Source organism: Centroberyx affinis, unplaced genomic scaffold (genome assembly GCF_046629955.1).
Source record: "Centroberyx affinis isolate AG114_WGS23_722 - 3 ecotype Tasmania unplaced genomic scaffold, CSIRO-AGI_Caff_v1 ptg000646l_1, whole genome shotgun sequence".
Classification (NCBI taxonomy): Eukaryota; Metazoa; Chordata; class Actinopteri; order Beryciformes; family Berycidae; genus Centroberyx; species Centroberyx affinis.
Window position 1 is genome coordinate 297,410 of NW_027279272.1, and position 22,178 is coordinate 319,587.

Genomic DNA, 22,178 nt, shown 5'->3' on the forward strand with positions numbered 1-22,178 from the left:
GTTGATCGGTGGGGGAGGACGGAGAGAGGGAAGGTGTATAGGAGGATAAAGGGGGGAAGGAGATTTTGGGGGGATAGGGAAGATGAGATAAGAGTGGGGGTGAAAACTAAATGCCACTGAGTTGAGGAGGAATCAATTTGTAGCAATGGATTGAGTGGAACGGTTGGGGAGTAAAGCCAAATTGGATGGTGAAAATGGAGAGGGGGATGAGGGAGAAGAAAGAAAACGGAGCGAAAGCAGTGTTGTCACTCTGTCAGTAGGTCTGGACCAAGGATAGGAGGTGTGGCTGTCTTACCTTTCTCTGCAGAATCTGACCAGCCAAAGGTCTCTCTACCAACAGCAGACACACACACAGACTCCCTGCCTCCTGCCTCTGTCAGCCTCATGAACAGCACACACTCCCTGTCTGTCTGCACCAAATAGCCGTGCACTAGTTCTGTTGCCAGTGGATCTTTGTGTGTACGTGTTTGTGTATGTATCTGTGCGAGGGAAGGGTGTGTTTCAATTATGATGTTTGTGTCTGTTTGTGTTTCTATGGATGTATCCATGTGTGTTTGTGTGTGTTTGCACAGACATGTGTATGTGTTTATGCATGTGTGTGTGCACGCGTGCGATGACAGTACGTCTTCACGCGTCGTTACGCACTTGCTCAGAAAGTGTTGCCAGATCATGGCAACGCCGCAGCCCGGGGCTTAGTTCAGCGAGAGGAGATGAGTGGGAGAGAATGGAATGTGTGTGTACATTATGCATATGAGCTGTTTCCCCACTCTCCAGCAACTCCACACGCCAAAAGTTTCAACTCGGGGGATGTAGCTGATGCCTACATGAGTGAGTTAATCTCTATCATGTGTGCCATGCAAAAATCAAAGCACTTGTTTACTCTGGAGCCCTTTCTCTCCGCTGATTACCATATCAAAGGAGAGGGGATGACATGGAAAAGAAGCCTTCTCCCACCCACTCCAGACCAGACCAGACCAGACCGGACCGGGGGTATAATTGCAGGCATGTGGCTTCACTCCTGCTGGGTAGAAGAGGCAATGAAGACGGGGCACTTGTGGGGGGCCTGCGAGCCGGAGAGGATGCGCGTGTCGGTGCATTTGGGGTGCGAGGATGAGGGGGCCTTTGGAGAGAGAGAGAGAGAGAGAGAGAGGGATGGAGGGGCAGATTAAGAGAGGAGATGAAGAAATCAAGTGAGTTATGAGGGCTGTTGCGTTTGCTGTGTGTGTGTGTGTGTACGTGTGTGTGTACGCATATGCACATCGGTAACACGGTAAACACAAAACGGCAATTTCCTCTACCCACATAAATCAAGTCTGTATCAAGTTTATACACCGCAGATCTCCTTAAACAAATAATGGCCTTAACTGGTTTAGAATCATGGCTCGTTGGGAATGACTTATGAGCAATCATAGTGCGTTTATTAAAGGCATATTTGAAGCGTTGGCTATGACGTGGGAGAGTGGGTGTAAGATTAACACCGCCGGGTGAGGGGGAGGATGTTGAGTATCGTAGGTGGTTATTGATGGGAAGGCTTGATCCATTTGTTATTGTAACATCTCCCCGGGTGATTCCAGGCAGATAGTCAGACAGACACCATGGAGCAGGCTGGCTGCTCCGCCATGGCTGTGTAAACTATCTGCTCTGCTCTGAACCTGCAGCACCCTGCCCACCCCGCCTAACACCAACCACCTGCTACAGCTCAAACCATTGACACTCCTAGAGTCTCCTTCTATCATTTTCTTTCTTTATTTGCTTCTTTCTCTCTCTCTCTCTCTCTCTTTCTCTCTCTCTCTCTCTCTCTCTCTCTCTCTCTCTCTCTCTCTCTCCTCTCCCCTTCCTATCTCTTTGACCTATCTATATATGAAAGTGTCCATTGCTCTATCAAATGAAAGCCCCGGAGTGCCTTCAGCTTGAGTAACCAGTTCCGGGTGAGATGTTCTCTCGCTGTCCACAGGAGGGAGCTGTTAGCTATTGATGTCTACCCGACACCAGTCTCAGTCTCAGCATCAGCATCGCAAGGCGAACTTGCTCACTCTGGCTCTTTGCGTGTCTGCAACCAAGCATCCAGCATCAGTTGTCTTTTCTCATTAAGTTAACTGTTTAGGCTAATTGGCGAGTTCTGGAGCCACAGCGAGCGGGAAGGGTTCCTGGGCCGCTTTTAGTGTGGCCCGTCCAAAGTGGTTAATTAGAGGTGTTGGGAAAGCCTGGTACTCTGGGCAGCCGTCTCAAGTCCCCAGAGTGGGAGATCCCCAGTGATCCAGGTAATAGAGCTGGAAGCAGCATGGCACCCACTAACGCCCTGTAATGCAATACCCACTTCTAAGGCTTCTGCTCCCCAGTTCCCCACTGGACAGCCCAGTAGCCGTAATACCTAATGAAGAAGCCTGACACATTAACTTTTAGAGCGGGGCTTTACCTTGCCAAAACTCTCTCTGGCTTTATGGCTAATTCAGTCATAAGTAATTGTGACCATGTGTAGGCACAAATAAAAATCCTGTGAATTTATAGTTTGTTATAAAAGTCCTGCTTCTTTTTGCCTTGCTCTTCTAGACTGTCCTTTTATGGTGCCATTTTTGCCTTTGTACTTTCACTGCGACTTGATATTTTTTGATTATATCACACATGCTCTTTGGGGAACTGGAGGGAGCATTTTCTCTGTCGAACATGGCCTGATGTAACTTGCCAAAGTGTGTCTCAGCCATGTGCGTGCGTTCGTATTTCCCAGTCTTCTGCGTCATGGTGATGGGTTATGACAACGTGTGTTGATTAGTCTGGTCATTGGGGGTCAATCCAGAGGATTCACAGACTAGTTAGTGTGACTGGGGCTTCAAGCAGCCTGTCTCCCTCATCATCTATCATCTGCTTCCCCGGCCCGGGAAGTGACTAAGTGATTTCTACCGGCCTCTCGGAGCAGAAAATAACTCTTCATTCCCAATCTGTTCCTCAATTTGTTTCATGTCATCGGTTGAGTAATTGAATTGGAGATATTGTTTTAAAGAAAGCAAGGGTAGAATTTGAAATAGAGTGTGATTAAAAGCAGTTATTTTAATTAAGAATTCAGGTGTGTGAAGTGATTGACAATATGATTTGAAAGCTACATTATAATAATAAAGATAAATATAGTCTGTCTGTGGTTCAGAAGTTTTGACATTTCTTTTGTTTTGTTTTGTTTTTTAAATAAAGACTCATTATCCTGAAAAATGTAAGCATTAAATTAATTTTCTGAACAAATGAGAATTATGGTTTGAATGGTTTGAAACCTTATTAATACTAATCCTATTACTAGTTTCACAATATGATTTATGGATTTTTTTCTTCTTAGATCATCAAGCTGTTGGATGGGAAGCGTTCACAAGCAGTTGGCATCCTCATATCCAGCCTGCATCTGGAGATGAAGGACATTCAGCAAGGTGCGGAATATTTTCTGTTTCTCAGCAGCACTGTCTGGCAGCATATGCACAGTAGGATATCATTTTAATCTCTTTCTAGGAAGGAGCTCTTATTTAGATTCAACAGTAATAAACTGAATTTACAGTCCCATTTAACAATAAATTGGGGATGACTCTTGATGAAATGCAGATGGAGTTATTTTTAGAGATGCGATAGCAAGGCATGCAGCAGAAAATAATTTCCTTCCTCTTGACCGCCACTAATTTGTAACTAGAGCCACTTTTATGTATTAATTTGCGTTTCAAGTGGAACATGGATGTTTCTTTTTTCCAGTTACCCCAGTGGGGAAGGGAAATGACTCGATTTGTCAAAATGTGAGATGGCAACACTGGGATAAAACCAGCCTTTCAGCATTTCTGTCAGGCTTGGTTGAAATCCCTCCTACACTGGTTAAAATCAAATCGCAATCTCCCTAAGAACATGAGCAGTGGAAGAACTGCATGGAATGATTGTATGCTTGTGTGTTCCTGTGGAAAATACAGCCGTGTGTGTGTGTATGTGACTGAATGTGTGTGTAAACACATAGTATGTGTGTTGGGGACAGCATAGACGGGCCAGGACTTGGTCTGAGCCTGGGACTGTGGCGGAGAGTGCCTGCCGCCTGCTAGTCTGAGCATGCGGCCAACAGATCTGTTTATTGTAGCCAGTGACGGTTTCCACAAGCCTAATGGGAGCGACACCCCGCTAATGATCTGAGCGTGTATAAACCCACCTTCCACAGTTAGCAGACACCGCACTGCCACATAAAACCACCTCAGATGCAAGCCAAACAGCATATAGGACCAGGCCGCTCACTTGGTTTTTGTTTTTTTCCTTTCCTTTCCCTTCCCTTTTCTCTCTGTCCCTATGTCAGTGTGTAGAGGTGGAAAAGGCCCAATAAAAGGGCCTGCTCTCTCCCAGCGTGAGGCTGCTTCCTTGTGCCTTAATGGGAGGTGTAGGTGAAATGGACAATTTGAATCTGACAATGAAGGACAGCGCCTTAATAAGCACTTCTAAGGGCCCTGGTCCCCGGCCTCGCCTGCTTGCCTGCCCTTTGTTGCCAAATTAAAAGGACATGGGACATGTAATGTAATTAGAGCTACTAGGGAGGGAGAGAGGGTGTGGAGAGAGCAAGGGAGGGAGGGGGTAGAGGAGGTAGCGCTCTGGTTAAGGGAGAGGGGGTCAACTGCACCCGCCCGAGTGACTGGGGGACCTCAAGGGCCACCATGGTTCAAGGGCAAAGGGAGGCTTTCCCCCACACATCACTTCACCGCACACACACACACACATGTTCACACACAAAAAAACCACACATGCCCCACTTAAACTACACACCGAAGCCGATGAGTGAAAAGTGGAAGGAGAGGGTGTGAGGCGGTTGGCAGGCAGGCTTTGATCTGTGGGTGTGGAGAGATATCCGGCTCCCCTCGGCTCACAGCGCTCCTGTGCACACTGGACCAGGCCCCCCTTTGGTGTGTGATTGACGGCTGCATGGCTGAGGGACTGAATAATCCACTCTAATAAGATGTAGGAAATGGACCTCCAGCGTTCTCTCTGATCCAGACATTGGGACCACATTGACGGCTTCTCCACAACAGGAGCGGCTGGGAACCAAAATGCAAAGCATTACCATGTTATTCTGAGGCAGTGTGCTATTGAAAAGACTTAATAAATCTAAACACATGAATTCTAGCCTCATACTTTTGATCAGCTTGAATCCTAATGATTATCTGGAAATTCTTGATGATGATTCGTGATTCGTCTCGGTGACAGTGATGGCGTGTCCCATTTAGTGACTGATATGGGAGCAGTAGGTGGTGCGCAGACCTCCTTAGCTGACACCAACCAGACGGCCGTCAGCTGATCCAGGAGCGCTGGAGCCATCCCTCCCGTCATGTCCTCCTCCCTCGCTAAGCCATAAACCCGTGACACCTCTCAGACACAGAACAGGAGTCACTTTCTCTTTCCGTGCAGTCTTTTATATCCTACCTTCCACGCTCCCACTCTTCCAGTCACCTTCCCCCTTTGAGTGAAACTAAACCAGCCAGCAGCCTGCAGGCAAAGAAGGTAAAGAAAATCAATGCTCGCTCATGCCATCAAGTCATGATCCCCACCAGCCTTTCACTGCATTCTCTCTCTCTCTATTTACCCCTTTCTCTCTCCCTCTCCTCCCACCTCTTTCAAGCTCTGTGTCTCGCTACTCTCTCCCTCTCCTAAAAATCATTACGGTTGGCTGTGGTGGTTCTAGCCGTGGGCCCAGGGGTTAAGCAGTTACAGGCTTTCTGCTGTGAGCTGTGGCCAGGGGCTTCGTCCCCCAGCCTGCCTGGAGAGGAGAGGAGAGGAGCGTCAGTGTTGGCCCAGGATGTGGGGACTCGTACTCAGTCTGCCCCGCAGCCTGGCCACGCTCCCAGCTTCACCACCTCAAGCTAATATTCCCAATTACTCACTTCTGATAGGTGTATAATTCAACTACATGGTAATTGAATGATGTGTTTTGGCTGTTATGCAGGTATGGCGGAGTGTAGAAGTCGTCCTTACAAATGTGCATACATGTCTTACATGTGTTGTACTTTGGTTTTCGTTTAAAAATGACCTCTTCTAAAATCTGATTCCCTACTTTCATTGTACAACTTTGGTTTTGAAAGTCAAAGTCTCAAAGTTTTGTGGTTTTGCCATTAATTTTCCACCCTTGGGACATCAACTATGTTGTCATTACATCCCCCTGCAATATACATCAACACCGGAGCTTACCATAGGGTTTGCCACAAATATAATTTGTTATTACCCAACATTTTACAAAATTACAGGGCTATCGTGTGTTTACATCCCTGATCGGAAAAGTTTGTTCTTCAGACCCTGGCAGCAGTTAAAAGGCAGCATGCCTTGGCCAAGATCTTATCCATTTATAAGACTGAATGCTTATAATAAATATCTTTACTGTTCCAGCTGTTCTTACTGTGGACAACTCTGTGGTGGATTTGGAGACCATTGAGGCTTTATATGAAAATGTAAGTATGAGGGAGAGGGCTGTGTGAGGTGGTAAAAGAAGTGAGAAGTATGAGGCTGTAAAGTCATCCGATAGCTTGAGAGAAACTAGAGATGCCAAATTCTTTTTATTGCTACAAACGAGTCTTTCACCTGGGCTCCATAGCCTACAGCTTATTCTCAGTGATGCCAGCTTTTTGTTATTATGCTCCAGTCCTCTGATGCTCACTGAACACATTTAGCTCTGTCAGTGTATGTCTTATTGTGTGTGTTGTGTATCATTATAGAGGGCCACCAGTGACGAGATGGACAAGATTAAGAAACATTATGAGACTTCCAAAGAGGATGAGGTCAAACTGCTGGACAAGCCTGAACAGTAAGTACTTCTACCAGTTCAAAGTAACAGTTCAAAGATGTATTATAACACTCTGTACAGAAAATGATACATTATACAGACACAGTGGAATATCGGGCTTTCACAGAAATATCGGTATCAACATTATATTATAGATAATACACCTGTAAAATTTGTTAAATTAACAACGTTTTTGGAGATTTCACAGCAGATGGCACAACCACTTAATGGTTAGTTCCATAATATTAAAGGAAACTGCATTGTTTTGAGGTTTTCTGCAATCCTATCAATGGACTGACTAATTAAATTGTTCCTCACAGCTAAGCTGTAATGAGGGGATATTGGAGTAAGCCAGCGCTTAAAGATGGTGGCATCATTCAACTATTTATTCACACTCTTGCAAGGCAAATAATCCAAGTGCTAGTGTTGTTTTTACACTGCAAATATTTGTTTTACCTCTTTCTTGCTCATTTCTTCTATTACTTTGCTCAATAATGTTGTCACATTTCCTTTCCTCTAAATATAGATAGAAAATATACAGAGAGGGGGATCTTCACACTGCTAAGATTATATATATATGCTCTCATATGTCTGTATGTGTGTGTGTGTGCACTTATGTCTGTGCACATGCATGGTGTTGGTGCTATAGTTCCCATCCTGTCAGGGTTAAGTAGTCCGGGCCAGTTAACGAGGCCCGGTCCCAGCGGTGCCGCTTAGCCTGGCCTTCCTATTTCCATGTTTGACCAGAGCTGTCACTACCGCTGCCTGAGTCATCCCTACTCAGTGTCTACCTCCATCAGCGGGCCCTAATCACACAGGATGTTACCGCTCCGCTCCCCTCCGACACGGCACTGTTTACACGAGTCGTCCCGCATCAGGCCAAAGCTACCTTTGATCAATCACCGTGCGCCGCTCACTGCTTTCCCTCTCCCCGACCCCATGGACCTTTCAAACCCAGCTGAGCAGCACCGCTCATGACTATCAGCTGCCTGCCTGCCTGTGAACAGCAACACTGACTCAGCCGCCCTGCATGGGGAAGCGCGGCCTGCCAAGGACCCAAAATAGTTCTTCCTGTTGGACATTTTGTTTAATTCTGTCATAACACATCACACCCCATTCTCTTCCACCTCCTCCCCCTCCTCCCGCTCCTCCTCCCCTCCTGTTTTCCAGGTTCCTCTATGAGCTCTCCCAGATTCCTGACTTCCCGGGCCGGGCCCACTGCATCATCTTCCAGGCGGTGTTCCTCGATAGCATCTCCTCCATCCGGCGCAAGGTGGAGATTGTCTCCAATGTCAGCAAAGTAAGACCGCCACGCCAACGCACACTGTTTTAGAAAAGAAGTGTCATCATGCCGCCTAGAGGTATAGCTAACCCAGAGGCCGTGTGTGCGTTTGTGTATATGTGTGTGTTTGTGCGCATGTGTGTCAGGAGCTCCTAGAGTGCAATAGTTTGCGGGAGGTGATGGGTCTGGTTCTGGCCTTTGGGAACTATATGAACGGAGGGAACAGGACTAGAGGCCAGGCTGATGGCTTCGGACTAGAGATCCTCCCCAAACTGAAGGACGTCAAGAGCAGGGTAACCCACGTCTTTTCCTTTTACACCGTAACACCCAGCCAAAGTATCATCAGTTAGTGTTGATGTTACCATAAAATCACAATAATGTATCAACACATAATGTGAAGCGTCATTGCACTCCAATCTTAATCATTGGTCATTTCTCCCTCAGGACAATCGTATGAGTCTGGTGGATTACGTTGTGTCGTACTACCTGCGAAATCTAGATCCGGTATGACACTGTCAATCAAACTGACCAAATTTTACACTCTTAAAACATCTGTTACTCGAGGATATGTGACAGAATGGATGCCGATATGCTTTCTGTTTGTTCCCCTGCTCCAGCATGCCGGTACAGATAAGAGCGTGTTCCCTCTGCCCGAGCCTCAGGACTTCCTCCAGGCTGGCCAGGTCAAGTTTGATGACCTCACCAAGGATACCAGGAAGCTGAAGAGAGATCTGACTGGTAGGACACGCCCTCTTTTATCTACCAGTACATTAATTTCCAGTGTGGGTATGAAGGGTTAAACTACACACTACGTGGCTGGGTTTCCCTAAAACATTTTAGCGCTTAGGTCATTTTTGTTTCATTGGAAATCAGTCAGTGTAATTATGTATGCTGTCTTCTTTCACCAGAGCAGTTTAAATGTAAATGTACATCCCATGCACTTTTCCTGCACTGTGCAGAGAGGTTTGCGGGCGTATTCTGGACCTTGGATGGCTTAAAGCAGCTTTTCCCAGTTTCCAGACATTGTATCATGCCTTAACAGCCGTATCATCATAACACCACAACCTTTCCCCTTTCAAGACCAATGAAGGAACAGTCAGCTGAAGCAGCATCTTCATTTGTCTGTCTCCAGAGCACTTAAAGCGGGAGCAAAGTCCAAAAAGCAAATTCCAACGCATTGACGAAACATCAGAATGACATTTGGCGGGTAAATAGGCAGAAGTGCTTTTGGTGTTCCGCGCTGATCGTGTCACAGGCGCCGAGCCACTCAGTAACCTAGCCTCTCAGTCAGCCAGCCAGTCAGTCAGTCTTGGCCAGGGCCATGCAGGGGTTAAAGGCGATGCCCCCCAGCACCCCCGGTGTCTGTCGTTATTTAAATCAACCAATAATACGGCATATGAAAGCAATTAGATATGCTCCGCAACTCTCCCCTACGTTTTTTAGATCGCTGTTAAAGCCCGCTCCTCTCTGACCTGGGGGAAAAATACAAAGAGTCTGCTAAAGTACCCAGACCCACCTCAAGCTGTCACTCATTTATTAGGAAAAATGGAAGACTTGAAGACAATAAATGCAACATAAGGGCCCTCGTATTTGATCTCGACTGCAGCAAAGTCTGGCGTGGGAGTCCTCGGGGGTATTAGCAGCACAGGGCGAGCATTGAATTCTGCATGTTTGGTGAGCTCCACCTATGACTCCCACCATTTTTATCCTCTCCGCCAGCCGCCAGGAATAAATATTTATGCCTGGCTATTATAAACCAGCCTAAAGAAAGCAACTGGTCTTAATTATGAAGCTAGCACAGATCACTTCCATCCACATTCTGAACGGTGTCTGACACGGAGCAGCGAGCACTGAATCACACCTCCGTTTACTCCATCTGTTTGACTTAGAGACGGCATGCAAGGCTCCCCGCTTCTCACCTGATCTAGAGGTGGAGACTGCAGTAGTTGGCAGTGTCTCGCCCCCCGGGCTTTGGTCAAGGGTCAGGAGACTTGGCGCTAGCACACCAGTCAGAAACCTCTCCCTGCTTAGCCCCCTCCATGTAGTAGCCGCCGACGGTATTTGTATGTGTGTGTGTGTGTGTGATGTTTGTGCTTGCATACACATCTTGTTGCACTGCATTTGTATTCGCAGGAGCTTGTGTGCGAGCATTATAGCGTGCGTCTGTGCATGCGTGTGTGTGTGTGTGCAGTGTGCAGTCAGAGGCGATGCTCAGGAGCGGGTCAGAGTCCCCGTCCGCTTGGCTGCCCTCTCCTTCACTGGCTTGTGCAGAAACATGATCCTCTTTTGATGGGGCTTCCTGTTTGGGGAGAGGGTGATGACCTCTCCCTGCGCTGCTCTCAGGGGGAGAGGGATGAGTGGGAGGCCACAGGGATCTAAGCCTACTGTAGGACTCAGACTCGACTCCCACACAGATGAATATCTTCCATTCTATTTCTGCCACAGTTCATTTGTTGATACGCAGGCATACAAATACAGTCGACTTTGTAACCCAGAACCGAAACGAAAGATCAAGATTAGCTTAAAAACCCTCTACAAATTGGGCTTTGTTTTTTTTCTAAAGCAGTAAGTGGTGGTAACTTAATTTCAGTTGTGTGTGTGTTCTTTTAAAAAAAAAGCAGTGCAGTATTACCAGAGGTTCCTGGAAGACTGGTGAAGTTGCATTTTCAGAGGACCGCTTTCATTCGGCGAGGACCGCGGCTAGCATACATAAAGATCCCTTTAACTGCTAGGTAATTGGGCTGGACAGCGAGGCAGGGACGCTACTGAATGAAATAGTATCAAATAAAAAGGAACAGTCAGAGCTCATTTGCTGCTCAGGGGAGTTTAGTGTTTCACAGAAGGCCTGGCCCAGGTTAGGCATTCATCACCGTGGCAAATCAGACAGTGTCTTGATTTTAAATGGCCTTTAATGTCAGGTCCAGGCAGGGCCTTTAGCCTGAAGTCCGTTTTATGATGGAGGCTCCGCTCCGGATTCCATGTGTGAAGTCGGCGTGTTGAGGTGCCGCCAGTCAGACCGAACAAGACAATAGTCCTGCTGAGTGTCGAGAGTGCCTCTGTCTAACATTATTTATTCAACAGTACAACACAGTAGATCTCCTCTTATACCAAAGTAGACCATTCAGATGCTTTTGATGCTCCCTGCCTCCAAGCCTGAACAAGGGGTTAACGCGCCATCTCATCTCATAAGTCCTGGCCAACGTTGCTACTTGTCAGCACCGTGTTCTGCAGCACCATGTAGGCTGGGGTTTGATGGGCCTGGACTGATACAGGTTGATTTATGGGGAGTGGAAAGGGGAGAGAGGGTCTTACCTTTCCCCACTGAGGCGGCCTCCTGGCTGGCCTCACTGAGGGGAAAGAGCAGGCTTCATCCTCCGAGAGAAGGGAGCCAGAGGTCTGACAGTCTGCTGGGATTGTATATAATTGGGGATTAGCGAGAGAATTCCACATCCCAGGTATAAATAACTGGGTTCAGATTCAACCTCTGATGAAAGCTGCAAAGACCGTAAAGTATTTTCCAAAGCACTTCCAAAAATGTGATTTGTTTTTCACAGCAAGGCTAAGGAGGCTCACAAAGGGTCAATGCTACATATTTCTAACACAAGATGAAAAGAACGATTGCATTACTGGAAACTGCAGTTCTGCTGACAATTCTCCTCTTTTAGCAATTATGTGCAAATCACACAAATCTTTGGGAATCAAACAAATCTTTAGAAATGACCTGGAGTGAATAACGATTAAGCCTATCTGACCCAGCAGTGGATATCAGATTACAGTGTATTCTTATGTGGTTATGTCTCTCCATCTCTGTCTGTCTGGCTCTCCCTCTGTCTTTCTCTCCCTCTCCTTGTTGTTGCTTTCACTTGTTTGCTCTCTCAGTGTTTACGCCATTTTATCATGGTCCAAACCTACAGGGGCGGGCGGGTGCGGGGGCGGGGCGGCATTTCAGAGACGGACACATTCATCACTCAGCTAGTTCTATCATTTTGTGGTGTCCCGCAAGCTCTCCATCCACTGTTTGTGTAAAATTTTTTTTTTATAATCCCCACTACAATTGTGCATTGTCTTGGTGTGCAGAGATTTCCTGGTAGCTGCAGTCAGGGCTGTTGCTTACTGTGGTAAAATACTACGCACATATTGACATCAAAGTCACTCATTCGACTAACCGCGTAGGAGAAGTCCTGGAGCAGAAGTCAGACTTGTTTGTTTTTTTCCCCTTTACTCTCCATCTGACCCACCACCCCCCCTTTGCCCACAGCTGCTGTCATGTTACCTCTTATGATGCAATCTTCTGGCTAGTCTACATTGTCCCATTCAAACATGATGGATTGTACGGGGTTACCCTAGATATTTACATACAGGTTTGTAAGTGTTGCAACAGTGAATCATCTTTAGAATCCCCACAGTGTGGCCTACTGTACCTGGCTCTGCTTGGCTCTGTTTATACATTGCAGCCAAAATCAGACACAGGAAAATTTCTAATTTCTTTCTGGTTATGCATTGTTTAACACAGCCCACAACATAAACTTAATTAATCAATCAATCAATAAATGAATGTCCATCAAGGCACTGGTGTTGGAAATTACTTCCAGCCCTGTAAAATGCACAGTGCCTCTTACGCTGTAACTGATATGTTATCAATGTTATCTGTGCTTGTTTCTTTCAAATATACCAATGGACAAACAAATGACTAAATCATGCTGTCCTGTTAATGTTTGGATGTAGCCTACATTAAACAGCAGCACCCAGTTCAAAAGATGCTGAGTCCACTGCCTGTAACCGGATCTATTTTCCCTGTGTGGTACCAGTGGAAGGGCATTAAAGATTAGTGCTGCGGCTCCCATCGCAACCCTCTCTGTCTGTCTGAACTGTTCCCCTGTGGCTAGATGACTGGACAGCTAGCCTGATAGGACAAACGGCTCAAACAGTAGCAGAAGGCGCAGACTGTAGTGTAGTTGGTGATGAATTAGAAATCAGCTAGCTAAGTGCCGGGCGTTTGAATCTAAGACTCCCTTTTTTGCATATCATTCCCTTTATTTCCTCAAAATATCTTTGAAAAAAGAATTGTGTACATTTGTTGCAGAACAGCACCAGTACTTTCTCTTTTCCTGCCCCTGATTCCTCTTGGTTTATAACAAGGAAGTTTGTGAAGCTGTTTGAGCCAAAGAGGCACAGATTAACGCTCACTGGTCTATTAAAAAAAAACAGCATGGCTTTATTTGTGACCAATAAAGAACCTGAAATTGCTGCGGCAAGGCTCCTAACGTTCTGCTCTTCCTTCTAGCCTGATCCATGGCATCAGTCAGTCACTCACAAGAGACTGCTGCTTTTGAATGCACCCCTCCAAAATGTATTATCACTCAAAGACAATGTCCCAAACTAGAGCTTTTAGTTTTTATTCTTTGCAGCTGCTGTTTTTTGTGGGCTTCCTCCTTGCAGCCTTTGCTGTCTGGACCACATTTGGAGGAGAGCCGCCTCTAAATTGTAGACTTGCTGTTTTGAACACTGTTTTAATGGGCCCTTTTGAGTTGGGGGATTTCTGGTAAGGAAATGTGGTTTGTCCAAACAGGATATTTTGTTTGTCATGTTTTGTATGGTTGCTGTGTTTTTTTTTAGTTTTGTTTTTTTTTTGTCACAGATTTTATATTGATAACCCTTGGCTCTCACTCAGGCAATTTAAAAAGTGTCTTGGAATACAGACTGTGTGGCTGTATGTAGTTATTCCACACTTTCTATGAGCAGACACTGTGTTCGCTCTTCCATTTCTCAAGATCAACCAATAAATGAAAGGTGTTCCGTGTCAGACCAAGTTTACCAAGCTGCAGGTGTAACGGCTCCGCTGCCAAGATGTGAGAACCAAACAGATCTAAAAGCAGCAGAGCAGTGAACCGAGACTGCAGCTAGATCTGGTAATGCTCTTGTTGTGTTGCAGAACTACTTAGCAATGCAGTCATAAGGTATTTACTGCAGCCATTAATGACTTACAGGTTGGAGGAATGTGCCAAAGTCATTTCACCAGGCGTCTCTGCGTATCACATCCCAGGCTAATAGTTAAGAGGAAATGGGAACGGTTTGGCTGGAACGGGCCCAGTCATGGCTGTTTCCTCTGAGCTTATGTGAGTTGGGTCATTTGGCACCATAAACAAAACCCATTCACAAACAGCAAACAGATCTGCTGCAGTCGTATGCACAGACCGATACGCTTGCATGTACAATCAATTCTGAAGGCAAAGCGCGGTCCCTTGTGAACCAGTCACTAGACTTACTGAAGGAGTTGTCATAGTTTACACCTGCACCTAAAATTAAGCTACATTTACTGTTCACTCCTTGTGTCCACTGCAATTTTCTCTCCTCCCATTGCTCACATGTCAAGGTGTTGGAAGTGTGATGTCCAATATCATATGTTATAAATGAATTGCCTTATTTTGAGGTGTGCTTGTTACTGTTTTCTATCTCTGACTGAATGAAGAATAAAACACAAATCTAAAGCTTTGCTCACACACCACCTTAAATCTTCCATTCCGTCAGAGAGGCATTTCTGCTGAGTAATGTTTATTAAAACACATTTATTTATTTATTTATGAACATATTTAACATTTCCCACCCTTCTCTTCTCTGCTCTCCCCACCAGCCTGTCAGAAGGATGTGCAGAAGGTGTGTGCGAACTCCTCAGAGGAACACCTCCAGCCCTTCCAGGAAAAGATGGAGGCCTTTGTCTCTGCTGGTGAGTGAAGCTCAGATTCCTCTTCAAGTTTGTAACATATGTACGTTTACGTATATTTTATTTTATAATTATATGGTATAGGATTAATAATATGTTAGTACAAAAGTTGTGATAACTTAAAGTAATAATCCGTAACATTTTCATATAAATGGCAGCAGCAACAGCGGTTTGTTTGGAATAAATAGAGGAACTGGGTAGTTAGCATGAGCAGCAAAAGCCACCATGGCTGAACAGGTAAAGAAAAGAGGTACAGAACTTCATCAACAGAAATTCCAAGGAAAAAGATGTCACATAACGGTACTGGCGACACTGTTTGATTGACAGGTGATCTCTGGGAAGTGCAGTGCAAAAACACCACAGCAATAACTGCCTAGCACCAAAGATGGTGCCAAAATATAATTTAAAAAATCAAGGATCTTGTGGATTACCACTTAAATGCAATAATTATTTCTACGCTGTCACCACAGCTACAGGGGCAACTTAGAACGAAAGAAGGACATTCTGCTTACTGAAACTCATGGAGGCTGGACATCATATTTGAATGTGTTTATGCAGTCTTTGGCTATGAAGTAGTGCTCCATTAATTGTAATTATAAAAATATGTTCTACCTCTCCCCCCATCTGAGACAGTCGGAGTCTTGGCAGTCAAAGTGACAGAGTTGTCTAATCCTCTCCCACTGCCTCCCCATCATGCACAAATGACACACTCAAATCCTAGCCGCTAAAGAGTGTGATAATGGCTCCTTGCCCTCAGTCATGCTCATAAGCTGGCCCGTCACCTCTGAAGTTGTGAAGGAACTGAAAGAAAATTCCATGTGTCTTCAAAGATGAAAACATTCTTTCGGACTGACAATTTACAGCTGAGGAGATCGTCATGAAACCGAGCTTACAGAGGTAGAAAAGCCCTGTTTTCCTCTCGAAACGCAGCATGGGACCTTTAAAGTGCAAACGTATAATTATGCTTTTTGCCTTGTCAGGCAGTCAGTTGGGTGGTGCAGAGAGTGTGCTTCTTTGTGCGTGTGTGCGTGTGTGTGTTAGTGCTTGCTGGGAGAGGGCGTCTCGGTGCACTGTAAGACAGCACGAGGACAGGAGTCTACAGGCCTGTAGAAGGGATCACATTGCCCCTAACATGGTTCTCATGTACTCCTGGCTGCCATAAAGCTGGCAGGACATCCCCGGCTGTGGCCTTGTAAAGGCTGGCCGGCCTCAGTGGAGCGGGGCTGGGGACCACCCTGACAGGGCCGAAGCTAGCCCAACTCTCTCTGATCATCTCGCCCTCTGTCCTGCTCTCTGCCCCAGTCTGCAGCGCTCTCTTCCTCTCTTCCCTCCCACCCTTCATTATAGGTACAGCAGCCGCCCCTGGATTAACCCATCCCCCAGTTCCTCAGCTTTGTGATAGTTCCCAAGCTGCAACTTACTGGTGAGATTTCCAATACCTTTAGGATACATGGCAGCTTATGCTTTGTGCCTTGTGTCATGGAAAGAATAGAACCTACAAACTGCACCTAGGGGTGATGACAGTTTGCAGGGAAAGAAATGGAAACAGAAAGGGAAGGAAGGCACACAGAGTCCCACCACATCTGATACTAAGTCACTTTCAAAGGACTCACTTTCAACCATGAGTATAATAATTTAAACATAGGTGCTTTGGTTGGTTAATTTATTGGAGGTGACTGTGTACATATTTCCATGAGCTATGGTTCACACATCAAAGAAACTGTAGTCCATGCTGGGCAATAGACATTCGGTGCAGACATGGAGAAAAGCTTTAGCCGGACGTACCAGTCTCCACATGCTTGAGTCACCAAAGCTTTATTATATACAGAAACTCCCCCCTCTAGTTGAGAGCACACCATTAAGGGCATGTCATTTTGTCACCAAGGGCTCCATTAGTTTTCTCCCTGAGCCTGTTGTCACATCAGTAGATCCAGTAGTGCCTCCCGCATCCATCAAGCTCTCACCATCTCTGACGCTGGGTAAACAGTATAAATGCAACCAAAAAATTGTGGACTCCAAGCCTCGGTCACCAGTTTAGCGGTCACCTGCTTGCAATCTCTACCCTGATGGTTTTGCATAGATGCCGCAGGGCAAGGACCTTCACATGTTTCTGCGCACTGCAAAGAACCAGCTGTCAAAATATACTCAGCCTGTAGGGTCTGATTGGACATCAGTGTTCAGGCTTGTAAAGAGAAGCTACCTGTCTGTGGCCGACATGATAAGCTCTTTTATCTCTCCAAAGTCTTAGTGACAGACCAAAGTGCCAGTATCGCACAAGGAAGTCTACATTTTGACTACATTAAAGGGCTAATTGCAGCACAATACTTGCAGGGAATGGTGAAACAATAGGCTCTTTCTATAAAAGATGCAGATGAGGTATCTCACAAGGAGATTGTAGCCATATGTTTGCGGTGCAGAGTGAAAATTTGTGGGGAGGCCATGTTTGCAGTACAATTCTTAAAAAGATGTTTGTTGCTGCATACCCAGTCTGTGTTGGCATCATGTATTCTTCTCGCGGTCGCCGCACAAGTGGAAATCTGCCATGACATTGTTCTAGTTAGTTTATCCACCTTAACTATTTTGAGTGCTCGGACCCTCCCTTGAGCCTTGGTCAATATCACAGAATATTTGAAAGGTTTTAAAACCACTGTGGTTGCCACTGGCTACAAAATGGCATTGGTTAACAAAAACACATCTTGAACATAAACTTTCCAGTGGAATACTTGTAAACCTTTCTTTCATAAACAGAATTCCTCTAGCTGTTGCCCATGCTTTGGAAGCAGTGGTGTTTAATCATCGTTCGTGATTCCATGACTTCAAAAGGCAAAACAAAGCAACAGTTCTCACATCGAAGAGTGGTTGAGGCTCTCAAACACACACTCATCACTGAGAGGGAATTTGTCACTCAGGTAAATGCTCATGCAGCAGAGAGGTGTAGGACATGTTTAGGATGTCAGATGTTAATTTTACACGCACTATTGAAATGAATATCTAAGAAACGGCGCTGAGGAGAGGAATACAGCGTCAGTTGCCTCATGGATGAACAGATAAGACACAACTTTGTACTGCGAGTTGTGTTTCTGTGCAGCACTGACCCATAACCCAGCCCTCACCCCCACAGCCTGTGGAGAGGCTCACAGCAGGGCCTGCAGGTGAACCCAAACGCCCTGCACTCTGCCTCTTAAACTTGCCTGTGTGATCTCCTCCAGATCTTACAGGGGACACCTCAGAATTCATTGATCCATTCTCTTGTAAGCCAGCACCCCCGCCCCCCTCCCCCCCAACCCATTTACCCACGACTCCTTCCCTGCCCATCTCCCTGCATTGCTGTCGCCTCTCTTTCGACCCACATCCTTTGTAGCCTCTGAATTTAGATGCACCACATTTTAGCCTTTTTTTATTCTCTGTTGTTTTTTCTATTTGAAGAATGATTTATGAAGTGTGGATACGCTGGATTTTACTGAGTCGAGTGTTAATCTGATCTCGCTCACTGACTTCTACAGTGCTTCTTTACATTTCCCCTACAGCTTTTTTCTCTCATTGAGAAACGTGACTCTCCCTCTCCTTTCCTCCAGAACAGTTTGTCGGGGTTAAAACTAAAAAGCCTCCCAGATCAGACCATGGCGGTTTCAACATCACCAATCAACCACCTTTCTGTTTCCCCTTTTAATAGAAGCTCTTTGAAACCGCTGGAGACATTTGGAGGGGCATATATTTTTTTAGTGCTGAATACATGCCATGACTAATTGAAAACAAATTCCTGCCTTTAATCTCAGGCTGTGTAAGTTTAATTTGTCTAGCTCTCTTAGGAAATGGATGTCTGTCTTCACATCCTCACGCTTTCTTTGTTGTCAGTGAATCAGAACCCAGTCATCGAAGTTCCACTTAAGATAACTGTGAGTTGAGTAGATAGGGTCAACCATGTAGCATTTACAGATTAACAGCTATCCAGGGAACCTGATTTGGTGAAGTACTTTGTTGTCAAAGTCTTTGAGATGATTCTGACTGCATTGTTGTGTCCAAGGAGAGATGGTGTAGGGAGACGGAGAGACGCTTCACTGAAATCTTCACGTTCCTAAGCATCCCTCCCTCCATCTCCTTTGTTATCTGGCTCCTAGGTAAAGCAGCGGTTTGGAAAAGTGTGTCAGAGTTTTAAAGCCCTAATTTATTGTCCCTCTCAGCATGCACGTCTCATAACTTTCTAGTTAGCCACTACTGGTTTCATGTTTACACAGGGAGCGGAGGAAGAGAAACTTCACACATCCTCTCACTCTAGGCCACTCTCTCTCTCCCTCTCTCTCTCTCTCCCTCGCTCTCTCGGCACCAGTGCCACCTCTGCACACAGTCGCACCAGAGGGGTACCTCAGGCGCCAGCCTGACCCCCACTGAGACTAACGCCATTGGTCACGGCCCCTCTCCTCTGCTCCCTCCTACTCTCTTCCCCCTCCTCCCCCTATCCCAGACATGGCCACCCCCCTTCATTAGGTTTACCTCAGCCCCCTTGCCCACATACATGTAAAAAAAACAGAGTAAAAGTAAAAGGGGTGGTTGGTTAGAGAGTTAAGCTCACCCTCTCCCAAAAGACCCCCAAACCTGCCTTTGAACAATTTTTTGGAGACTTCCCCCTCTTAAATCTTCAAGTGGGAAAGGTCCCCCCCATCATTGTAAAAAGGATGAATCTGGAAAAATGCAATAAATCTGAGATCACAGGCACTCTCTGGCCCTAGATAAATTCTTGCACCTCGGCCTGGCCCGCCGCACACATCTGCCTTGCATTTAGACACTTTTACATGGCAGGAGTCCACAGGAGCCTCCAGTTCCCAAGCCTCGCTGCTCAACCCTGCGCCCCTGCTTCAGCTCCCCTACATGCACATGTAGACACGCGCACACGCACACACACACACACACACACCTCCGCAACACAGGCCACCACTCCCCACCCTCGCACTCCCCTGTGTCAACACACTCACACAGAAGCATGTCAAACTTTACAATGCGCTTAACTGACACTTCCATAACAATCTCGCTGTATCACTGACATCTCAACCTAGAGAACCTCTTCTTCTACACTCCTCACTTGACGAAGCAAGGCAGCGCTAATGAACACAGCGCCGCCCCTCCGGACTCCACCCAGCAGCAATACCAGTGATCCAGGATCAACTTACCTGCCAAAGGAAATGCTTGCTCCTATGGTTACTACAAGCCCCATAATTGCCACTACAAGCCCCATAATCTGTCCCGTTATCTCTCTTCATTATTAATCCATTATTCCTTTTTTTTTACAGCTCAAAAGGAGCACACGGCAGCGGACGACCAGCTCCAAGCAGCACAGAAAAGGTAGGAGAGCTCCCTACCGATCCCCAGCCAAAATGCATTTAAACTTACAAGCCCTGGTATCCTATCTGTTTGGACAGAGAATCTTGATGTTTTCGGTGGACTCCATTCCTCAGCAGTATCTCAGTGTTGCGTCTGTGCTGAAGCTCCTGAAAAACGCTCGGGAACGCTGCCAAGTGTTATGGATGGCGAACGTCACGTAGCAGTCATCTGTTATTTCACATAGATAACATAGCTTGCCGTTTGTATAGTTGTATGTAATTAGTAGTAGCAGCTGATAAGGGTTCTGGGGCCTCTCAGTATCCTGGCTCCTCTGTCTTGAAATTGTAAGTATCATATACACTTGTGCTTACATGTAGGCCTGTTTAGATGCACCATATAGACACACACAAGATGTCCACACCTACCACAAAGAGCATTGGACTTCTATACACACAAACATGCAGTATAGTGTATGTTAACACTGAACGCCCTGTGATTCCTCCCCTGCAGTTCCTATCATTCTTATCTGCCATGTTTCGTGCAGAAAACTCCAGAGAGTCTTCTGAGGCGTCTGATTTATAGGCATAAGACACACTGGCAGCCGCTTAGCTCGTGTTCGAGCGAAATCATATCTGGAACATTTCATATTGGAAAAAGATGGTGGGATGGACAAACAAAGCAAATAGATTATTTTTGCCTTGTTTGGATAGAGAGCGGAATTGTTTGCTTTAAATCGTAACTCTCCCACTTCCAAAATAAATCATGAAAGCACATAAAGGAGAAAGTGAAAGATGCCGGACGCTAGAAAATGGAAACTATAAACAATTAGGAAGTTGATTGCTTTGGACAATACTATAACTCAGCTAATGGGTCCAAACAGTTCTGTTTCATGTTGCTGTTTTTAAGCCAAGAGAACCAATGAGGGATGACTGCACCTCTCTCTCTCTCTCTCTCTCTCTCTCTCTCTCTCCTTGGTGATATAGTGGTATCTCTATCTGCTGGGCTGCCGCATGTGTGTGTGCACCCTCATGTGTGTGAGTGACACCACTGTAATGAAGGTGTTGAACTTGGAGGGGCATATTGATCAAAAGGGCCCCGCGGCTGACAGCACCTTTGCCTTTTAATGAAGTTTTCCTTTAATTTCATCTAAAGAGGGGGCTGGCCGACTGGCGCTAGGCCGAGCGGGGGCTCTCTCTCTCGGGTTCCCACAGAGCCACCTCGTAAAAGTGACACGCTGTTGATGAATATGGGCGTCGGTGGGCTCACCGGGCCCTGGGTGGGCTCTCACATCTGTGCTGGATGAGGGATCCACACACTATCACTCACACATAAACACACACAGCAGCAGCGGCAGCGGCCGCAACATTACGGCTTGGTGTTAATAAAGGCAATAGACACCACATCCCCAGTGCTACCTAATACCTCAGCCTCAGCCCCGCGAGGAGTCGGTAAGTTTAGATGCCCGTGACCCGCAGCCAGCCACCATCAAAGAATCACTTACTCTCAAGTTGCTTCTGTGACGTATGGGGTGAATTTTCTGTGAGCTTAATTGGCAAGTGTGGAACACGGATCTGACCTTAGTGAGGCTGACATTTCTAACTAGTCCACTGCTTGATTTTTTTTTTCCCCCTTTTGTTTTTGATGTCATTTGGGCATATCCCCGGTGAGCGACGAGGCCTTTTCCTCAACATGCAGTCCTAATTTGTCTGGTTCATGTTTGGGTTCCACTGAGGTTTCCTGGTTCTGTCCACAGTTCCGGCCCATTAAGTTCCCTGCTCCCACATCATGCTCAATTTCATATGGCGCAACTGCTGCCTCTGCCATCACTATGCACTTATGGCTTTGCTAATACTAGTTGGTATTTTACTTTGCTCAGCCATTATATGACGGCAGTGTCACAAAATTACACTTTGTTTCTGCTGAATCAGCCTGCAGCAGTGAGTTTACTTCCCTAATCTCTTTACTGGGGAAACAGAGGAATGTTGACTTGGCTGTCCAAATATTTCCCTGATATTCATGGTTGCTCATGGTTTTGTAATGGGTCTTTTTTATAGCTGTCAGTGAGGAATGCCGGCTGTGGGTACTGCAGT

The 22,178-nt window shown here is 46.1% G+C and overlaps 1 protein-coding gene across 2 annotated transcripts in view; it reads left to right on the top strand.

Moving 5' to 3' along the window:
- LOC139643720 (formin-like) overlaps positions 1–22,178 on the top strand; it is a 51,074-nt gene that overhangs the window by 22,908 nt on the left and 5,988 nt on the right. For both annotated transcript variants that reach the window (XM_071518963.1, XM_071518962.1), the window contains 9 exons: positions 3,323–3,410; positions 6,376–6,437; positions 6,702–6,790; positions 7,940–8,069; positions 8,198–8,344; positions 8,496–8,555; positions 8,669–8,789; positions 14,683–14,775; positions 20,058–20,109. In XM_071518963.1, coding sequence (XP_071375064.1) covers positions 3,323–3,410; positions 6,376–6,437; positions 6,702–6,790; positions 7,940–8,069; positions 8,198–8,344; positions 8,496–8,555; positions 8,669–8,789; positions 14,683–14,775; positions 20,058–20,109 — 842 coding nt within the window. The remainder of the gene's footprint in view (positions 1–3,322; positions 3,411–6,375; positions 6,438–6,701; positions 6,791–7,939; positions 8,070–8,197; positions 8,345–8,495; positions 8,556–8,668; positions 8,790–14,682; positions 14,776–20,057; positions 20,110–22,178) is intronic.